Source organism: Stylophora pistillata, chromosome 1 (genome assembly GCF_964205215.1).
Source record: "Stylophora pistillata chromosome 1, jaStyPist1.2, whole genome shotgun sequence".
Classification (NCBI taxonomy): Eukaryota; Metazoa; Cnidaria; class Anthozoa; order Scleractinia; family Pocilloporidae; genus Stylophora; species Stylophora pistillata.
In genome coordinates this window covers 27554104-27575405 of record NC_142519.1, presented here as the reverse complement: position 1 = coordinate 27575405, position 21302 = coordinate 27554104, and the positions used below count along the sequence as shown (strand labels likewise).

The following is a 21302-nucleotide window of genomic DNA, read 5'->3' as shown; positions in this document are numbered from 1 at the left end:
TGACGTTGTTTGACATTAGTCTTCTTATAATTAGCTAGGAATTTACTTTTATTGTATTTAGTTAGGAATTTAGTTTTATTGTTCGTACACGACCACATCAGCTTTTGCTGAATTTTTTATCGTGTTTAAATAAATGCTGTTGTTGTTGTTGTTGCTGACAACCGACTTTGCCAGAGAGTTCTTAAGTGATGACTCTAGTGCATAGAACTTAAGCCAAGGAGCAAACTTTCCCTTGACTATCAGTCATTTGAATATCGTTTTATCTCCTACTTTGAGATTATTGTGTTCTCACTCCTTAGTTCTCCTGATCCTTAAGGAGAGCCGATAATGCGACCGATGTTATGTAAATCACTAGTGATGCGTCAAATAAATGCAGAAATGGGAGTGACAGCCCCAGAAATGACCGCTAGCTATGTTATTCCTTTAGTTGGGATACCCGCTCGTTGGTAGCAAGGTAAAGGTTATTATAGGACATTCTGCGTTTTGAAGGTAAGGGGTTTTTAGATAGAAATATCTGAGACGGACGCTCTCAATGACAAACGCGTAAATAATGTGCAAAATGATGAAGTGCCATTTTCTTAAAACACTTTGCGTAGGATTTTGTGTCACTAGAAATTCTGAAGTAGGTTAAACACACTTTTTTGTGTTTGATTGAAATGTTGAGTGATTTACCTTGGTCTGAAGGGAATAAGAGGAATGTTTCATTGTTGAAAGGTTTCTCGTAAATCCACCAAATTTATGAAATTACTAACAAAGTGTTATCTCTCTTTGATGCTGACAACAGACTTTACCAGAAAGTTCATAAGTGATGACTGTAGTGCACAAAAAGCCAAGGGGCAAACTTTTCCGTGACTATTAGTCCTTTGAATTTCATTGTATCTGCTAATTCGAGAGTATTGTGTTCCGTCAGGGGCTCATCATTCTTTAGTTCTCCTGACCTTAAGGAGAGCCGATCATGGGACGAATGTTTTTTATATCACTGGTAACGCCTCAAATAAATGTAGAAAAACCCGCTAGCTATATTATTCATTTGGTTGAGATACTCACTTGTTGCTAGCAAGGTAAAGGTAATTTAGAGAACATTCTGGGCTTTTAAGGTGAAGTTTCTTAGATAACAATATCTGAGACGGACGCTCTCAATCACAAATGAATAAGGCTGATAGTTTCGAAAAAAAACTGTTTGGGGCTGCGTCGGTGGGAGTAACGAAATAATTTGGATATATCAACAAAGTTGAAATGGTAAATTGGCCACCGTAACGATTACAAAAGCTGACGTTTCAAGCGTTAGCCCCTCCTCGGAGCTAACGACTGATTTTGTGCAAGAGAGGATACATCTTTCATGTCCGCCAGCCAATATTTCATGTTCATTGATTTTATTGTCACATGATGAGTTTTACTTCCTATGAGTAGCCACAAGACTATGGAGATTAGAAGTTCTGAAGGAGATTTAACACACTTTGTTGTGGTTCATTCAAATTTTGAGTGATTTACCTTGGTCTAAAGAGATTAAGAAGAACGTTTCATTGTTGAAAGCTTTTTTCTCGTAAATGCGCCAAATTTATGAAATTACTAACAAAGTGTTACCTGTCTTTGACGCTGACAACCGACTTTGCCAGAGAGTTCTGAAGTGATGACTCTAGTGCATAGAACTTAAGCCAAGGAGCAAACTTTCCCTTGACTATCAGTCATTTGAATATCGTTTTATCTCCTACTTTGAGAGTATTGTGTTCTCACTCCTTAGTTCTCCTGATCCTTAAGGAGAGCCGATAATGCGACCGATGTTATGTAAATCACTGGTGATACGTCAAATAAATGCAGAAATGTGAGTGACAGCCCTAGAAATGACCGCTAGCTATGTTATTCCTTTAGTTGGGATACCCGCTCGTTGGTAGCAAGGTAAAGGTTATTATAGGACATTCTGCGTTTTGAAGGTAAGGGGTTTTTAGATAGAAATATCTGAGACGGACGCTCTCAATGACAAACGCGTAAATAATGTGCAAAATGATGAAGTGCCATTTTTTTAAAACACTTTGCGTAGGATTTTGTGTCACTAGAAATTCTGAAGTAGGTTAAACACACTTTTTTGTGTTTGATTGAAATGTTGAGTGATTTACCTTGGTCTGAAGGGAATAAGAGGAATGTTTCATTGTTGAAAGGTTTCTCGTAAATCCACCAAATTTATGAAATTACTAACAAAGTGTTATCTCTCTTTGATGCTGACAACCGACTTTACCAGAGAGTTCTTAAGTGATGACTGTAGTGCACAAAAAGCCAAGGAGCAAACTTTTCTGTGACTATTAGTCCTTTGAATTTCATTGCATCTGCTAATTCGAGAGTATTGTGTTCCGTCAGGGGCTCATCATTCTTTAGTTCTCCTGATCCTTAAGGAGAGCCGATCATGGGACGGATGTTTTTTAATATCACTGGTAACGCCTGAAATGAATGTAGAAAAACCCGCTAGCTATATTATTCATTTGGTTGAGATACTCACTTGTTGCTAGCAAGGTAAAGGTAATTTAGAGACCATTCTGGGCTTTTAAGGTGAAGTTTCTTAGATAAAGATATCTGAGACGGACGCTCTCAATCACAAATGAATAAGGCTGATAGTTTCCAAAAAAAACTGTTTGGGGCTGCGTCGGTGGGAGTAACGAAATAATTTGGATATATCAACAAAGTTGAAATGGTAAATTTGCCACCTTAACGATTACAAAAGCTGACGTTTCGAACGTTAGCCCCTCGTCGGAGCTAACGACTGATTTTGTGCAAGAGAGGATAGATCTTTCATGTCCGCCAGCCAATATTTCACGTTCATTGATTTTATTGTCACATGATGAGTTTTACTTCCTATGAGTAGCCACAAGACTATGGAAATTAGAAGTTCTGAAGGAGATTTAACACACTTTGTTGTGGTTCATTCAAATTTTGAGTGATTTACCTTGGTCTAAAGAGATTAAGAAGAACGTTTCATTGTTGAAAGCTTTTTTCTCGTAAATGCGCCAAATTTATGAAATTACTAACAAAGTGTTACCTGTCTTTGACGCTGACAACCGACTTTGCCAGAGAGTTCTTAAGTGATGACTCTAGTGCATAGAACTTAAGCCAAGGAGCAAACTTTCCCTTGACTATCAGTCATTTGAATATCGTTTTATCTCCTACTTTGAGATTATTGTGTTCTCACTCCTTAGTTCTCCTGATCCTTAAGGAGAGCCGATAATGCGACCGATGTTATGTAAATCACTAGTGATACGTCAAATAAATGCAGAAATGTGAGTGACAGCCCTAGAAATGACCGCTAGCTATGTTATTCCTTTAGTTGGGATACCCGCTCGTTGGTAGCAAGGTAAAGGTTATTATAGTACATTCTGCGTTTTGAAGGTAAGGGGTTTTTAGATAGAAATATCTGAGACGGACGCTCTCAATGACAAACGCGTAAATAATGTGCAGAATGATGAAGTGCCATTTTTTTTAAACACTTTGCGTAGGATTTGTGTCACTAGAAATTCTGAAGTAGGTTAAACACACTTTTTTGTGTTTGATTGAAATGTTGAGTGATTTACCTTGGTCTGAAGGGAATAAGAGGAATGTTTCATTGTTGAAAGGTTTCTCGTAAATCCACCAAATTTATGAAATTACTAACAAAGTGTTATCTCTCTTTGATGCTGACAACCGACTTTACCAGAGAGTTCTTAAGTGATGACTATAGTGCACAAAAAGCCAAGGAGCAAACTTTTCCGTGACTATTAGTCCTTTGAATTTCATTGCATCTGCTAATTCGAGAGTATTGTGTTCCGTCAGGGGCTCATCATTCTTTAGTTCTCCTGATCCTTAAGGAGAGCCGATCATGGGACGGATGTTTTTTAATATCACTGGTAACGCCTGAAATGAATGTAGAAAAACCCGCTAGCTATATTATTCATTTGGTTGAGATACTCACTTGTTGCTAGCAAGGTAAAGGTAATTTAGAGAACATTCTGGGCTTTTAAGGTGAAGTTTCTTAGATAAAGATATCTGAGACGGACGCTCTCAATCACAAATGAATAAGGCTGATAGTTTCGAAAAAAAACTGTTTGGGGCTGCGTCGGTGGGAGTAACGAAATAATTTGGATATATCAACAAAGTTGAAATGGTAAATTGGCCACCGTAACGATTACAAAAGCTGACGTTTTGAGCGTTAGCCCCTCGTCGGAGCTAACGACTGATTTTGTGCAAGAGAGGATAAATCTTTCATGTCCGCCAGCCAATATTTCATGTTCATTGATTTTATTGTCACATGATGAGTTTTATTCCCTATGAGTAGCCACAAGACTATGGAAATTAGAAGTTCTGAAGGAGATTTAACACACTTTGTTGTGGTTCATTCAAATGTTGAGTGATTTATCTTGGTCTAAAGAGAATAAGAAGAACGTTTCATTGTTGAAAGCTTTTTTCTCGTAAATGCGCCAAATTTATGAAATTACTAACAAAGTGTTACCTGTCTTTGACGCTGACAACCGACTTTGCCAGAGAGTTCTTAAGTGATGACTCTAGTGCATAGAACTTAAGCCAAGGAGCAAACTTTCCCTTGACTATCAGTCATTTGAATATCGTTTTATCTCCTACTTTGGGAGTACTGTGTTCTCACTCCTTAGTTCTCCTGATCCTTAAGGAGAGCCGATAATGCGACCGATGTTATGTAAATCACTGGTGATGCGTCAAATAAATGCAGAAATGTGAGTGACAACCCTAGAAATGACCGCTAGCTATGTTATTCCTTTAGTTGGGATACCCGCTCGTTGGTAGCAAGGTAAAGGTTATTGTAGGACATTCTGCGTTTTGAAGGTAAGGGGTTTTTAGATAGAAATATCTGAGACGGACGCTCTCAATGACAAACGCGTAAATAATGTGCAAAATGATGAAGTGCCATTTTTTTAAAACACTTTGCGTAGGATTTTGTGTCACTAGAAATTCTGAAGTAGGTTAAACACACTTTTTTGTGGTTCATTGAAATGTTGAGTGATTTACCTTGGTCTGAAGGGAAGAAGAGGAATGTTTCATTGTTGAAAGGTTTCTCGTAAATCCACCAAATTTATGAAATTACTAACAAAGTGTTATCTCTCTTTGATGCTGACAACAGACTTTACCAGAGAGTTCTTAAGTGATGACTGTAGTGCACAAAAAGCCAGGGAGCAAACTTTTCCGTGACTATTAGTCCTTTGAATTTCATTGCATCTGCTAATTCGAGAGTATTGTGTTCCGTCAGGGGCTCATCATTCTTTAGTTCTCCTTATCCTTAAGGAGAGCCGATAATGGGACGGATGTTTTTTATATCACTGGTAACGCCTGAAATGAATGTAGAAAAACCCGCTAGCTATATTATTCATTTAGTTGAGATACTCACTTGTTGCTAGCAAGGTAAAGGTAATTTAGAGAACATTCTGGGCTTTTAAGGTGAAGTTTCTTAGATAAAGATATCTGAGACGGACGCTCTCAATCACAAATGAATAAAGGCTGATAGTTTCGAAAAAAACTGTTTGGGGCTGCGTCGGTGGGAGTAACGAAATAATTTGGATATATCAACAAAGTTGAAATATCCAAAAACTCCTTAAAAAGTTCACAGTAAAAAGAGTTTCTGGCGGCAACAATGGACTCCATCGAGACCTTCTTACCCGTTTTTTTTATAGTCCTTACCTACCTTGTCCTTGCGGGGGCTTATAACCAAAGAATGAATTATCATAATTTAAGCACAAAACGCTAGAAAAGACTGCTAACAAAAACATCAGATCCTGTACGCACTTGTTGGGAGCAAGGTAAAAGTTATTTGAAAAGGTCTCGATGACAAACACGTAGATCAAACGTAAGAAATAAAAATCTCTATAGTTTAATAATGAGGCAGTTTTTTAAATAACAAAATGTTGAACGTTACGTGTTGGCTGGTAAGCTTTGAGAAATTTAACCGTTGGTTAGATCGATTTGAATATAGGTGAGCTAACCCCGTTTTATGTGAGACATTTCAGAATGCTTTAATATCAGACTGCGAAATGGCTCTTGTAACTTGAAAACAGAGCACAGCATATCTTTAGCAGGTGGTGCACAATTTGATTAATGAGACTAGTTTGTTTTGTTTGGTCATTAACTCATTCCCATTACATCTTTCAGGCCTTCATGTAATTTCTAAACTTCCCGGTTATACTGATTGGCAATAATAGTGATGTTGAGTAGTCTTGCTGCGCAATTGAAATGACTATTATGTGGCGTCAAATGTCATTTGATTATTTAGGGATTGGTAATTATTTAGAGGGCGGTTATAAAAATAACCCAATATATATCCCCAGGCATGTCGTTAAATGTTCATTTCACCTAATTTCGGCTCCGTTGCCAGATATCATCAAATTATCTCTGTCAAAAGAAATTCTCCCGGACAAACTTAAAATCGCTAAAATTATTCCCGTCTTCAAAGCAGATGATCCCAGCTTTTTTGCAAACTACAGATCTATTTCTTTGCTTGGCTAATTTTTCCAAATTTTTCGAAAATATCATATATAATTTGTCGAAAAACACGATACACTTTACCGCCGTCAGTTCGGATTTCGGAAAAATCACTCGAGATAAAATTGCTTCTGCAATCGACCATGACGGAACAACGGTGGGTGTTTTCCTTGATCTTCCAAAGCATTCGACACTCTCGACCATCAAATCTTTGAGTTTGCCAAATTAAAGCACTATGTTATCCGTGACATGGCTCTGCAGTGGTTTAAAAGCTACTTTTCTTGCCGCCAGCAATTTGTCCAATTCAATCAAACTTGCTCTCTAATGCAAACCATCAAGTGTGGTGTCCCTCAAGGTTCGATTTGAGGCCCACCGACTATTGTTTATTCTATAGATAAACGACCTAGATCTTCTTTTCGCTAGATCTACTTTTCGCAGATGACACCAGTATCTTTTATTCTCACTCAAACCCAAGTTGCTTAGAATCCGTACTTAATGTAGGTCTCCCTCGCAGCCGTTTTTTTTGGATGTCGCGCAACGCTCCCCCAAAAGAACGGCTGCTGACAACCGAACTGCATTCCTTTCTCATTGTCCTTGCGTTTGATCGCGGTCTATTGAACAGACCAATCACATACCAGAAAATCTGAATGACGTAAGGTTTCACGCGAAAATGTGGATGTCGCAGATGATCTAGCTACCATGTCGGGAGAAACACTGAAGAAATTTTTCGATGAGAGCTCGAAATGTTTCACATGTTCATCGTTGTGCCCTTGTAAAGATAGAGTATATATTTTTGGGAAACCTTCTCACAATTTGGTTGAAATTCTAGAATCTACGCTTAACATAGACGTCAACTCCTACGCCAACAACACGATCGCTAGATTGTTTGAGCGGTTGTTAAAGTTTCCTACCAGGACTAAACAGATCCCCAAAAGTTGTCCTCCTTGCGTGAGGAGACGTTTAAATAAATCATGAAGGAACAGAAATGGGTAAGAATGGAGAAGAGTTTACAAAAAATATTTCAAATGGCTTAAGAATTGAGAAAATAGGTTTTGAATTGATGATGCACGACTGCTCTGTTAATGTTAGCCAAAATGATTCGTTTCCCGCTTTGAAATCGAGGGCCAAGAAACATTCAGTTTACTCTTTTGACAAAAACACATTAGAGAAGGATGAAGCTTGTAGAAGTAACGTCCAGTGCTTATGTTTACATGAATTCAAAATTTTAAATAAGTCACACTTCTAAAATTTTAATCTGCATTTTTTTATTAACTAAAAAATAATAAAATTAAGTATGTTGCTTTTTATATGTTATTTTTGTAATATAATTTTTTCATATGAATGATATTTGTAAAATCAAGAGAATTTCAGATTCAATGTGCTGTAACATGTTCCTATATGGCAGATTTAAGAAACACAATGGATGTACACAGGTTATTAAAGGTACGATTGTATCTCGTGTACTCATTGTAACCACTTTACTTTGATTACTGATTCCGTAAGTATTTCAAGAACTCGTTAAATTCTCTTTAGTTTGATTGTGACAAGACCTTGTCATGTCTTGTCTTGCCGTTAGTTTCGTGCGCACTCCTAGTAATCTCGTTCGATTCTTTTTTTATTACCCCGCGCACTCAGAGTAACCTTCTGAGTTGGAATGTTTCTTTGGAATTTCTGGTACTCCTAGAGTTTAATTGTTTCATTGGTATATTCTGCGCGCACTCTAAGCATTCTCTTTGATTTGATTGTTCCGCATTATCTCGCGCACTCAGACTAATCTTCTAGGTTGGATTTTTTCATTAGTATCTCTCTCACTCTTACAATTGTCTTTAATTTGATTGCGCACTTCTAGGAATCTCTGTAATTCGATTGTTTCGTTGTTACCCCGGGTATTCTCCAGATTCTCTCTAGTTCGACTATCTTGTGCACTCTAAATATTTTTTATGGTTTATTTGTATCATTAGTATCTTGCGCGCTCTGGGTAATCTGTTTCATTCGAATGTTTCGTTTAAGTGTCGTGCACTCTGTATAATTTTTTTAGTTCGATTCTTTTGTTAATATCTCACGCACTTTAAATGATCTCTTTAGTTCGATTGTTTCTTCAGCATTTTTCGCACTTTAAGTAATCTCTTCAGTCAGGTTGTTTCGTTAGTTAGCTCTGTTTCACTGTTGTGGTATGTCTCGCGCAGTCTTCGAATCCTCTTTAGCTCGGTTGTTTCGTTAGTGTCTCGTCTATCCCTTGTATTCTGTTTTGTTACTATCTCGTGCACTGTTAGTAATATATTTCGTTCGATTGGTTTATTAGCATCTCTTTCACTCTTAGGAAGTTTTGTAGTCCAATCCTTTTGTTAGTATATCTTGTTCTCTAAATAACCCTTTCGCTTTGATTGTTTCGTTAGTATATCACCAACTCTTGGAATTCTCTTTACTTCGACTGTTTCGTTGGTCTCTTGCGCACTTTTAGGATTCGCGGTAATTCGATTTTTTCGTTCAGCAATGTCACGCGCACTCCTAGGATTCTCCTTAGCTCTAATTTAGGCTATAATTAATATATCATCATATAAGAATTTTATGATATGGCCCGTGCATTCTAGCGCGCTTTCAAAGAAAATGATGTATGTACCTCGAGCTAAATGTTTTCTCTTGTGGTCCTCGCACTCAGTCTTTACGTAAGCACGGCCCCTGTACGGCCCCGTGCGTGCTTGTTTTGAAAAAAAAAAAGAAAAAACACAAAAACATAGGCTATCAATCATGACAGACGAAGCTCGCTTCGCTGTTTTGCCTATACTTCAAGACTGTGGCTCATATTTTCCCACCCTCCCCTCCCCTCCCAGTCGGTTAATAAGGACATGATTCGAAACAGTTGAATATGCTATTTTTCCACTGTGTTTCGTCCTATAATATTTATGATATTAAAGTAGAACATCAATGGAATCAAGTAATTGCACAGACAAGCATACGTAGCCCTCTGAGGGAGTGTAGTTTTTTTAAATAGGTGCTCCTCCCTTAGCACACTCCAGGCTCTCCGTGTTTGTCTCGCGCTTGCCTCTTCTCGCCTAAATACACGAAAAATAAAAAGAAGGATAGACCTAGCGATGTCCCACGGCTGATTATTATCGACACTCAAAGTATTTAATTGCCTCAAAATATAAAAATACAGTCTTGCATTTGTTATGACGTTTGCATCGACACGGGTAGTAGATTAAATGACATTAAAACTTCACCAGGCCGAAATGCAGAGGGAGGTGAAACATGGTCTGCAAGGGAAGATATGTTTGGATCCTGTTGGTTCAAACATGTATTTCTTTAAGTAAAACGTTAAGAGAGCTGTACTTCCTCATGAAACTTGATTAAAACGAAATCAACATAGAGCAACTCATCCTATTTCGTTTTTTAACTGAACGATAGTCACTATTAAAGGTCCTTTTATGAAATTTTCATTCGGCCTACTAAAGTCGGGAAACTCATATGAATTGCAAATAATCTTAAAAATTAATATTTGTATTTGCACTTATTCTTGGACGTGGAAAGAGTTTACGAACTGCAAGAAATTTCTGCGCCTTTTCCTGCAACTCTAGGGCCAGGAAAATACCGTATTTCAACACTGTGACCTCAACCAGACATCCTCCATTCATTCAAGGTCGGTGTATGTTCCTTCAAGAATGCTAAGTCGAGCGGTTTCACTTCAAAGACAAGGATCAATGGATGTCATTTGACAAGACTTTTCTCAAGGTAAATAATTTGCGTTTAAATAATTTTTTCATAGAAATACGACTTCTCGTTGTTGGAAAGGAAAATGAAATTGCTGCGTTGAAGGTAAAAGGGAGTGGTTTGTTAAACATAGTACAGTGTAAGAAAAATTTTAAATTACAACCGCCGCCATGACAGTTCTCGTTGACCACGTGACGATTAGAACGGCAGCGCAAAATTCTTTTAATTTATGCTTATAACTCTTTCAATTTGTTCTTACTTTTTTATGCGTTATGAAGGTCTTTGTAATTACGGTATTTGTATGTGTAATCAAATGGCGACGACTGAAATTAGGAAATAATTTCACGCGCCTTTTGTCAAAATTCTGATCATTTCCCGAGCCTTTAGGCGAGGGAAATTATCAGAATTTTGAAAAAACGTAACTGAAATTTTTTCCTAATTTCACGAGAAAACCATTTGATTGCCTTTTAATATCGTGGGTGACAAATTACGTTCACACAATCGTGGCGTAAAATCGCTCGAGTACTTTATCCAACTACTCGGGGAGAATCATCTCCAGATTTTTCACACCACTTCTCAAAAACTCGCACCCAGTTAATTATGCTCTTTCGCGTATTTAAATTTTCGGCCGTTTCTTTTAATTTCGTAACTTCTTCAAGGGTCACCGTCTTAAATCTCGACGCCATCTTGGTTCTGATCGAGATACAAGAGATGTTACCATGGCAATTTTGTAATTTCACATGTGAAATTAAAAATTAACGCTGAAATTTCGCGCCAAAATTAAGGAGTAATCTGTCACCTATGATATTGTAACATTAATTTTTCTTTATACGCGTTTGTTTCTCTTCCCGACCCCCACCCTCAAATATTTTAAAGTCTTCCTGTATACCAGAGAGTTTTTTTACCATCTTCCAAGCAGAGGCCACTGCTAATGGGACTTCTTATTATCTCGAGTTAATTGTAACATTGAACATCTCGAGGTCAATCTCGGATCGAGAGGTCAAGGTTGTAGTTCTGACCGGGTAATTGTGTTGTTTTCTAAGGCAAGACACTTAACTATATGAAACTGTTTTCCCGAAGTATATTTATACTATAGAACACATTTTTCCGGGATCCATTTAAACAATAGAGTGTTTCTGTCGAGGAACTATCGGCTGATAGTTGCCCCGCGGAAATTTGATTTTCTTGAAACAAATACTTTTCGATAAAAGCGAAGCTTCGAGAGCAAATATGCTAGTCTTAAGAACATCAAATTTCCACGGCGCAGTCTATCAGACCGATCGTTCCGAGACACAAACACTCTATTGTCTTTATTGTTACCGCTAAATTTTCTTACGCGCGCCAGTTGAAAAACAGTCAAAACTCGCCAAATACAGATCAATCAAATATTCATTCATGCGTACAGCCTGTCACAAGTGTCAATAATTCGTAATCATACAGTGGCTAAATAATACGTTACACCTGTCTGAATTGAAAAGTCACTGTTTTTCCGATCCGCCTAACTTCGCGGCCGTCAAACCATTCAAAATTTTTCACAAACGAATACTATCCATACGGGTATTTTCCGCGGACGGGCAATATGTGAGCTATTACAGTTCACCACTAAATTTTCTTCGGTTCTTATTGGTTTAAATCGATCACGTGACGCGATAGTGTTCATCCGTGGAGACAAACTATCAGCCGATAGTGCCCGCCCGCGGAAAATTCCCGGATGGATAGTGCCCGTCCGCGGAAAATACCTGGATTGATAGTACTCATCCGTGAAAAGTTTTGAATAGTTTGACGGCCACAAAGTTAAGCAGATCGGAAAAACAGTGACTTTTCAATTCTGACAGGTATAACGTATTATTTAGCTAACGTACGGTTGCGAATTATTGACATTTGTGACAAGCTGTAGGCGCGGAAGAAAATTTAGTGGTGAACAATAAAAACAATAGAGTATTTATGTCTCGGAACTATCGGTCTGATAGTTGCCCGTTGGAAATTTTGTTTAAATAGGACACTGTACCGGCCACAAGATCCATTGGTTGAGTGGTTTAAAAACTTTAATGTAACTATTGAATTTTCTCGTAGGCATTTCTTTAGGAGATGATTAAATATTCAGCGCTCGTGCCTTCCTTTATACTAGTTTAACTACACGAGGCTTAATTTTGTTTTCCTTTTCAGTGTTCTTATCTTCACTTCTACAGTATATATAAAAAAAAATTAGTTACAAGATTTGTGGCGTGGATCCGTGGATTACTGAACGTGCACGGTATTTCGAGAGGCAGCTGGCCCCAAACTGTCCGAGATCAAAAGTCAACCATGACTCTGACTTGTCGGACTTTATAGACGCTTGTATCAGGGCAGATGCAGGCTTGAACTATAAGTTATTGCTTAGATCAATAGATCGATCCGTCAAATTCAATTACCCCTGGGGAGAGTTTTACCACTGATTCAGAGATCGTTTTCCTTAACCAGATTCCGTGAAACTAGATTGAATCATAGATTTAAGAATTGCGTTCTACCAAGTGCCAAGGTACTAAATTTTGGTATTTTGGTCGGATTTTCTATGTCCATGGTGTGAATGTCGATTCCGGTTTGTTATAACCAGTTGTGAACCTGCTATGACTCTGCTGCCATTTTGATATTGTCGTGTTCGCTCGAACAAGCAGCTTTTAAGGGTTCAATTAGGGAACTCATCATCCCTTTGTTCACTTGACGCCAATTTAGTCCTTTATGCTTCCTGGATGGACTATAAGAGTTTGGAGACATTTGAGAAATATGTTCTCTCGACAAAATTCACGTTCTCAATTGCTTCTCTTATTTATCGCAATTATTTTTGTCTTCTGCTGCGCAGTGTTTAAAAATATGTTATTTTTCCAAGAGACGTATTTTGTAAACTTCACTGTTGCACAGCGAGTCGTGAGACAGGTTGATCGAGGAGAGGAATCAAGGAAAAAGCTGATATTGCTTTACACCCCATTTTTTGGACAAAAATGGGAGAATGATCCCTCCTTAGGACCCACTCGTCCGTCATTTGAAGAGGGACACACGACGTTTATGAACTGCGCGGTTTCTAGTTGTCTAGTGACGTATAACAGGAGTAGGATATTAGAAGCGGATGCTGTTGGTTTTCATGCACGCGACATGCCTAAATTTCTTCCGAGTCGCACATCGTCGGAACAGATATGGTTCTATTTTGTTCTGGAAAATCCACAGCACGTACCTATGGACATCAATGGGTTTGCTGGTATTTTTAACTGGACGATGTCTTACAGCCGGGACTCAGAAGTGTATACACCTTACGGAAAGTATATAACTTTAGAAAAGCCCTCTGAGAAATATCCCACAGCTAAATATCTCACAGCTGGAAAAGATAGACAAGTTGCTTGGTTGGTTAGCAACTGTCGGGCTACTGAACGATATGACTACGTTATGGAATTACAAAACTACATCAATGTTTCCATATATGGTTTATGCGGCCATTTACGTTGTCCTAGGAAACGTGGTTCACCTGTCTGCCACGCGTTGCTAAGGCGACACAAGTTTTATTTGGCGTTTGAAAACGGTAACTGTCCTGATTACATGACTGAAAAATATTGGCAAAATGCGATTGACAATGATATTGTACCTATCGTTATGGGCGGAGCCGATTACAAGTACCTCGCTATTCCAAATTCCTACATTGATGTTCGAGATTTTGATTCTCCCAAACATCTTGCTCAGTATTTGATTTACTTAGACGGAAATGACACCGCCTACAGAGAATACTTCGCTTGGAATAAATTTCATAAACGTGTAGCAACGAACCGTGCCTGTGTACTGTGCAAGCAACTTCACAACCAAACTCTGTACGCCATTCCAAGGGCTTACGAAGATATGAGGATCTTTTGGGACAAAAAAAAGTGCAAAACACTTGGCTTGTTAAAAAAAGAGTCTTCGCGTATTAGATGAACCACACCATTTCAAAAAGCTTCGTTATCTGATAGGTAGAACTTATGGTCAGTGTCGTTCATAATACACAGCAGCAAAATTGATTAACTATTATGAACTTGAAGACTGAATTTTAGGGGTCTTTGAAACGTCCAGGCGTAAATATAATAATAATAATAATAATAATAATAATAAAGTCTTTATTCCATCATAAGATAAAACTACATATCTTATGTTACAATGAATTTGGAAAAACTACAGAAATCTACATACATATTATGAATTAAAAAGTATGTCATTACAATAAATGGAGCTGAAATATCAACCTATTTACAAAGGTGTTCATAAATCGCTGTGTATTAATTTTCGGGCGCGCGCAGCCTTTTTTCCTAAGATTGTGTACATATGTCTTTTGGACAGGAATGATGTCTTTCAGGGGGTGGCAATCCGTTGATTTTAGTTTCTTTAAAATGTTTCGGTCTTGTTTGTTTAAAAGGTTCTTGATAAAAACTGGAAATGAGATAAAACCGCGTTTATGACATGGGTCTAAAAAATTTTGTACAACCGTAAGATCGGACTCAGATGCCCCATAGACTGAAAGTGCATAGCTAAAATTAGCCAAAACAATGGATATAAAAAGATGATCAATCTCTGCCTGAGAGTAATGTTCCTTCCTCAATATTCGTAGGACGTGTAAACACTTGTTTGCTTTGACAAGCTTAGTTCTTACATGCTCATCAAATTTTCCGTCACTCTGTAAAGTTACTCCTAGTAAAACGAAGCTATTACATTGGGGAATATTATTAATTAGAGAGTAGAGTACATTATGATTTTTCTTTCTAACAACCAGCTCTTTACATTTGCAAGTGTTGCAGACCATTCTATTGTCTTTACACCATGTTAAGAACTGTCCTACTAAGTCGGTAGACGGGTCACTATTCCTAGTGATAGGCGAAAGAATAGTGGAATCATCGGCAAATTAAAATAGCACAGGGCAACCATTAAAAAAAATCTCCAAATCGTTCAAAAATATATTAAAAGGATACGGTCCGCTTACACTACCTTGTGTGGTTCCTCTATTGACAGATTTCCACTGTCCTAAAACATTATAACTAACAACACGTTGTTGTCTTGCATAGAGGAAACTATGATACCAATTGATAATGTACGGATTTAGAGGTAGCTGTTTCAGTTTGGCAGACAAAATAGCATGGTTCACAAAATCGAAAGCCTTACTGAAGTCCATGGTAAAAATTCGCACTGCGCTACTGTCACTACTATATAAATACTTGTATGTCTGGTGCTGGATGGCGAGCAAGGCATTTGTGCAACTACCCGCCTGTCTATATGCAAATTGGGTGTGGCTCAGGTTGTTCTCAATGACTGATTGTGCTTGTGTACGATACACGACCTTCTCGAACAACCGGGCAATAACGGGAGTAACATTAATACCACGGTAGTCTGAGTCCTCTATAGGCATGTTCACTTTGGGGAGAGGATTAACATTTGCCCTCTTCCAGGAGTCAGGGCATGTATGAGTAGACAGCGACAGATTCCAAACGTGAGTGACGATTGGTGTGAGTAGCTCAGCACAGTCTTTCCAGATCAAGTACGGGAGGTCGTCTGGTCCCGTTGCCGTTTTCTTTACATGAACTAAGGTATTCCAGACACACCGCTCAGATATTTTCGGGGGCTTTACACTGTCCGGGATATCCATATCACTAGGTCTAGCGTAAGTGTCATTATAGCACAGGTTGGCGAAGTAGTCGTTCAGACGAACTAGAGAGTTCTTGTCCAAATTTATCAACGATGACCTGCGACACTGCGATAGGGCGTCCACGCCCTTCCACCACTCACCGCTACCAATGGCAGCCAGTTTTCTTCTGTTCTCGGTTATCAGCTCAGAAATGCGCTTATTAAATAAAGACAGACGTTCCTTGTTGTTTAAAGATATATGAGACTTAGTCCTCAGCATACACTTGACTAATGGGGACATCCAAACTTGGTCACGCGATGACATGCGTACAGATTTTTGCGGCATAAACTTATTCATCACTGCACGAATCTTTACCTCAAGCACCTCGACCGCCTTGTTTATGTCCACCTCATTGAGGACGTCACTCCAGTCCAGCGTAGTGAGTGCCATATAAAATGACTGTTTCCGATGTTCCCTACAGTCCCGCACAAGAACTTTGCAGCGCACAGGTTTAAGTTTAAATCCCGCCGGTAAACAAAGCCTTCATGGTCTGTCCTAATAAGCATATGCATGGGATATGCTAGACCGAACAGATCCGCTCGGTTGGTCATACAGTTATCCAAGCACGCGTTACCCCGCGTGGGAAAATCAACCACGAAATCTTAGCCAGACAAAGCCTTAAATTCTTGCATATCCAAACGATTTACATCGCCACCACAGACAATAGCCGCCTCTGAGTGTTTGTTCAAACAAGGTCCACAAAAGATATTATATAATTAATTAAGTCGAGATCCCGGTAGCTATGCTTGGGAGGATTATACAGGCCGCAAATTAGCATAATTTGATCGGACGGCAACTGCACTGTTAAAGCAATAAACTCATATAAATTGGACCGATAGACATCCAAGACTTTAAGACTGTCTCTCACATAGACCGCAACACCTCCTTTTTTCCTTTTGTCCAAGTCTGCCCAACCTCTGTCCCGCCTGAACACATTGTAATTTGGGATATTCACCACGGCGTCCGGCATATTAGTGGAAAGATGAGTTTCACTGACAATACACACATCAATATCCTGAGATCTCAGCTCAGCCTCAAGCGCCACAGGTGCTCGTACGCGACTTTTTGTTTTCGACAAACCACAAATGTTCGTAAACAAACATTTTGGGACAGCGAAACCCTTTGATTTAGAGGTGGATGTTTTGTCGGTTGTGTTGACAAGCGGAATGTTAATTAAGTTACTCCGATCCATTTTCCGACCTTCAGCCTTGACGAAACGGCGGCCTTGTATCACCGGGATTTTCTTGGTTGAGGTGGATCGTGAAATTCGAGCACTATGTTGCCTACGGTACTTCAGAATGCCGAGTGACTTGAACTGAGATAGAACGGCCGGAGATGGCTTGAAAGCTTTGTTTCGGAGAGACAAGAGTTCAGAGCATTTCAAAGACGCTGGCTTAGTTCGCATTAACATCGGGTAGTTCTTATTAGCTCCTCCGAAACTCCCGTCTGTCTCTGAACCCGGTTGTGACTCGACGTCCATATCTATAGTGATATCTAGCTTGATATATTTCTCCGGTACTGCAAGCAATGTTAGACCATGGACGCCGCACAACACCACCGGCCCGCGAACTCTAAATTTAGGAGTAGTGAACTTGGATAAAATATGTTTGAAAAGCCAAGGACTTTCAGCCCCCCTATAGTGACAATTGTAGGATTCTTGGGCAGCATTCAAAACGAAAAGAACACCAAAAATGGTAAATAGGCGAAGAGCTCCAGAAAACGTGGCAGCCATGTTGGCGCCTTTAGATAACTTTAACGAGGAGCACCGAAATGTGAGCTATGGTTCAAAATATTGAGCTGTTCACTACGCTTTGTTAGAAAGGGAATTGCCGCAACGAAACATGTTAATAAAATTAAAATTTTCGCTAAAAGCTGAAAAATTATTTTGAACCCTGGTGAGCAATTTATATATTTTTTCAAGCCAGCTGCTTTGATCAAATTTGGTTTCCCTATTTTTGGATGGAAAAGCTACTTACTCCGCACAAGAATGTTGTTTCAAGCTAATTTTTGCAGGATATTTTTTCCTGAATTCTAGATAAACGAACTAAAGAAAAGAAAAGGAAAGAGCAAGGTTAGTTACTTTGATAGAATTACTAAACTATCTATGCCTGTAGTTGTGGTCAGTATTTAAAACATTGTGTCAAAGTTGAAGGAAACTTGGAAGATAAAAAAAAAACCTTTTTTTTTCAGTCTGGAATTTCTCCCATCCTTGTGTGGTTACAGTGATTTCCAGCAGTCTTGAGCAGGTTAACTTTTCTCGAGCTATAGAACGTCTTAGGTGGTCAGATACCCATTTGATCCTAAAGTTAAGTGCCACTAGTCCAACAAAAATTCAGGGAATTAGAATTATCATTAAACAGTGTAGCACTGACTCAAATCGAATATTTTTCAATCCCGATATTGATATGTGTCCTGCGCAATATAAATTACATGACAAAAGATAGATATACAAGTATTCACAAAATATATCTTTTCTTTCTGTCAAGGACAACATCGAGTACAGGACAAGTACATCAAGAAATCAAGAAATTCAAGGGAAGAAAGGATAAAAGAATAACTTCTAACAAGGTTAGTTGTCTTTGATTGTTTTGCTATGAAAATTTATCTATCTGGGTTGGTAAGTTTTGTCTGCATAAAATGCTTAAACCTGGATTTATGAATATCTGTTATCCGAGCTGAATTAAGTCAACAGGTATAAACTAGAAAAAAGGAAACTCACAGAACTGTTGAACTATTGGTTTGATGAATGCAGCAATTTGTTTCTGTTGATGTAAACCACTGTCGTTAGAGAAAATATGTACTTGTAAATTACTGATCATTTTTACTAAATTAACAAAGTTTTGATGCCTAAAAGTTAATTTTGTATATTAATCTATATCAATTCTAAGTTCAGTCCAGACCAAATTTAATATGCTCCAAACGTTGATGCCTACTTAAGATTTTTCCTTTTCTTTCCATTTTTAAAGCTCTGATAGATTAAAAGTTCTTAAAATTTTAGCCAGGATTTTTTAAGTTACAATTAATACATACAACTTATTTCCTCTTAATTAAATTAACACAACTGAGGTGAAATTCTCAAATGGCCCTCATGGTAGAAACAAAGTTTTTTTCTCTCCAAAACTTGTGCGTTTTCAAATATTTTTTTTTAGATCTGTGATGAATTTCATTTTCTATTTAAAAATTGGTTCATGCTTTAGCGTGCACTATCGAGTTATGGAGCACGCGGGAAGTTTGGAGAGCACGAAAGAAGCGTAAGAGCTGCCCGGGGAGGCGACAGCCTAAGGCAACTCTAGCTTTTTGAGGGCTCTCCAAACTTCCCGCGTGCTCCATAACTCGATAGTGCACAGCTGAAAGCATGAACCAATTGTTTTAGAACATAGCCGGTGGAATTGTGCATCAAGTCGGACGCGAAAAACGGACAACAATATCAGTTGAAGCGAATCATGACGACGCTGATGCCGAGTCTCCATTTCCTTTCATTTTCTCTTTTTCTGCCTCATTTAAGAACTCTAGTCAAAGGGAAAAGGTCCAAACATTGTCTTCGTTTTCGGACTAGTAGGCCGAGTTTTTGCTTGTATCCATTATTGTCGAGAAATATATTATTTTTCCCCCGCGCTAACAATGGCCGCTCGCGCGAAAAAAAAAAATTTCTGGCGAAGCAATTTGCTGACGCTGTCAGCGTGCACTATCGGGATTTTGAGCACGCTTACGTATATTGAATTTGATTGCGTGGTTCTGCTAGCTATGTTCTAATTACTTTTGAAAAACTAGAACTTTGAAGCCTAACAGCCTAGTTTGTAAGATATTAGCTCTTCAGATTAGTCACAATCAAATTAACTATGTCTCTGAGAGAGATTTTCCAAAGTTTTTTTTCTAGAATTCTTAATTTCCACCGGTCACTTTGCGCCTGGCTTTTTCATCAACAAACTTAGACTATTTTCCCCCAATTCAATTCAGTTAGTATCTTGGAGCCTTATTCTCGAAGCTTTTTTTTTCACTTAAGGGCGATAAAAATTCGATTAGCTTTTTCTTAAAACTGAAAATGCATTTTTAAGATCTCCATTAAGTTAATGCTCAAATGACATTGCAAAGTTTAGATATCTTTTGCCACTTTCAATTAATACATTGAGCCTTTAACTGTCAAATGTGTAAGCTAAACACTTATATCTCCTAAACCCTGTCCCAGCATTCTTTCTATTGTTGGTGATAAAATTATTGTAAAAATGTGACAAGTTTGTACAAAGGGGAAGTATTTTTACAAATATTAACAAACACAATGAAGCTTATATCTCTTATGCCCCTTATCTTAAGGCTTAAAAAGCCAAATTCAGATTCTCTGAATATTTTTTTCAATGCAACACCTTTTTTCTAAACAACAATACTGTGGGTACCTAATGTCAAACTTGTTAGCCTTTGAAGCTTTTTAGTCAAACTCAAGATGGTCTATAAAAATATGTATTTCTTTTTTACTCAATTCAAGACACCATCGCTGGCATGTACCCTGGTAATTCCGTACCAGAGTTCTTTGATATTTTTTGCATAATTCTCTATTTAGATGTCTGATAGGTATCATTGTCTTGTAGCCTTTTTTAGGGACAACCTATGAACCCATCTGTCAAATTTGAAACGGCTTTCCGCAAATTTTCTGTGGATTTTTCACTCACTTTTCATTAGATCGCTTGAAAATCCTCTGAATTTTTTGTACCAGGGTTTTCTTTTTTAAGAGATTAAAAACTTTCCCGTTTAATTCAGGAAGAAACTTTGAGCCTTACTGTCAAATACCCTGGGCCGAGTTGTTCAAAGGTGGGTTAAGATAACCCAGGGTGTGAAATATGATTTCAGATCTGAAAGCTTTAGAAGAAAATTCAGTTTAATTCCATTTGTCTACAATTTGATGATTAAATGCTCTTAAAAGAATTGGGAAAATTATCCCAAAACGGCTTTTTAACCGAGAAAATTAGAAACCTGGATTAAAATTTAACCCTGGGTTAGCGTTAATCGGCTTTCGAACAACTGGACCCTGGTTCTTTCATGATACAGAATGCTTCTAAAGCTGATATTTTTCTAAAGTATTTTTTCGGTAACCGGTCCAGTCGCTACAAGTACTTTCGCTACTGGTCCGATCGCTGCCAACCACAGTCTGATCGCTACCACGACGAAGTCCGATGGCTACCATTGGAAATTATCAACATAAAACATCGATGAAACTCAGTAAAAAGCCACAAAAATTTATAAAGAAAATGTCTGTAGCATTTTTAGAGTATATCTTGAGCGATCATTTCACGATATGATCGATCAAGACGAAGATCCATTCGCAACCAAACAACGTGCACACTAGCTTCCATACCAAGTCCGTTTCTACCAACTTGACTCTGATGAATCTAACTCTGCATAGCCAAACCATTATAAAAATGAGTGTTTAGGAGTTGTCGCTTAGATTTATCATTTCCAACTTCCC

General features: G+C 38.2%; 1 protein-coding gene across 5 annotated transcripts in view; it reads left to right on the top strand.

Moving 5' to 3' along the window:
- Nucleotides 1-1867: 1867 nt before the first annotated feature.
- The window catches only part of LOC148741937 (core alpha-(1,3)-fucosyltransferase-like), a 28619-nt gene continuing 9184 nt past the window's right edge, over nt 1868-21302 (top strand). The window contains exons 1-4 of one of the 5 annotated variants that reach the window (XR_015996611.1): nt 1868-1931; nt 10041-10194; nt 17880-17915; nt 18331-18412. Coding sequence is in view for 3 of the 5 variants with exons in the window: in XM_088747256.1 (XP_088603382.1) it covers nt 12892-14109 (1218 nt within the window). In the remaining 2 variants the exon portion in view is untranslated. Of the gene's footprint in view, nt 1932-4778; nt 4819-10040; nt 10195-12339; nt 14397-17879; nt 17916-18330; nt 18413-21302 lie in introns of those variants that run through there. The other 4 variants (XR_015996699.1, XM_088747256.1, XM_088748211.1 and 1 more) reach the window with 4 other exon arrangements.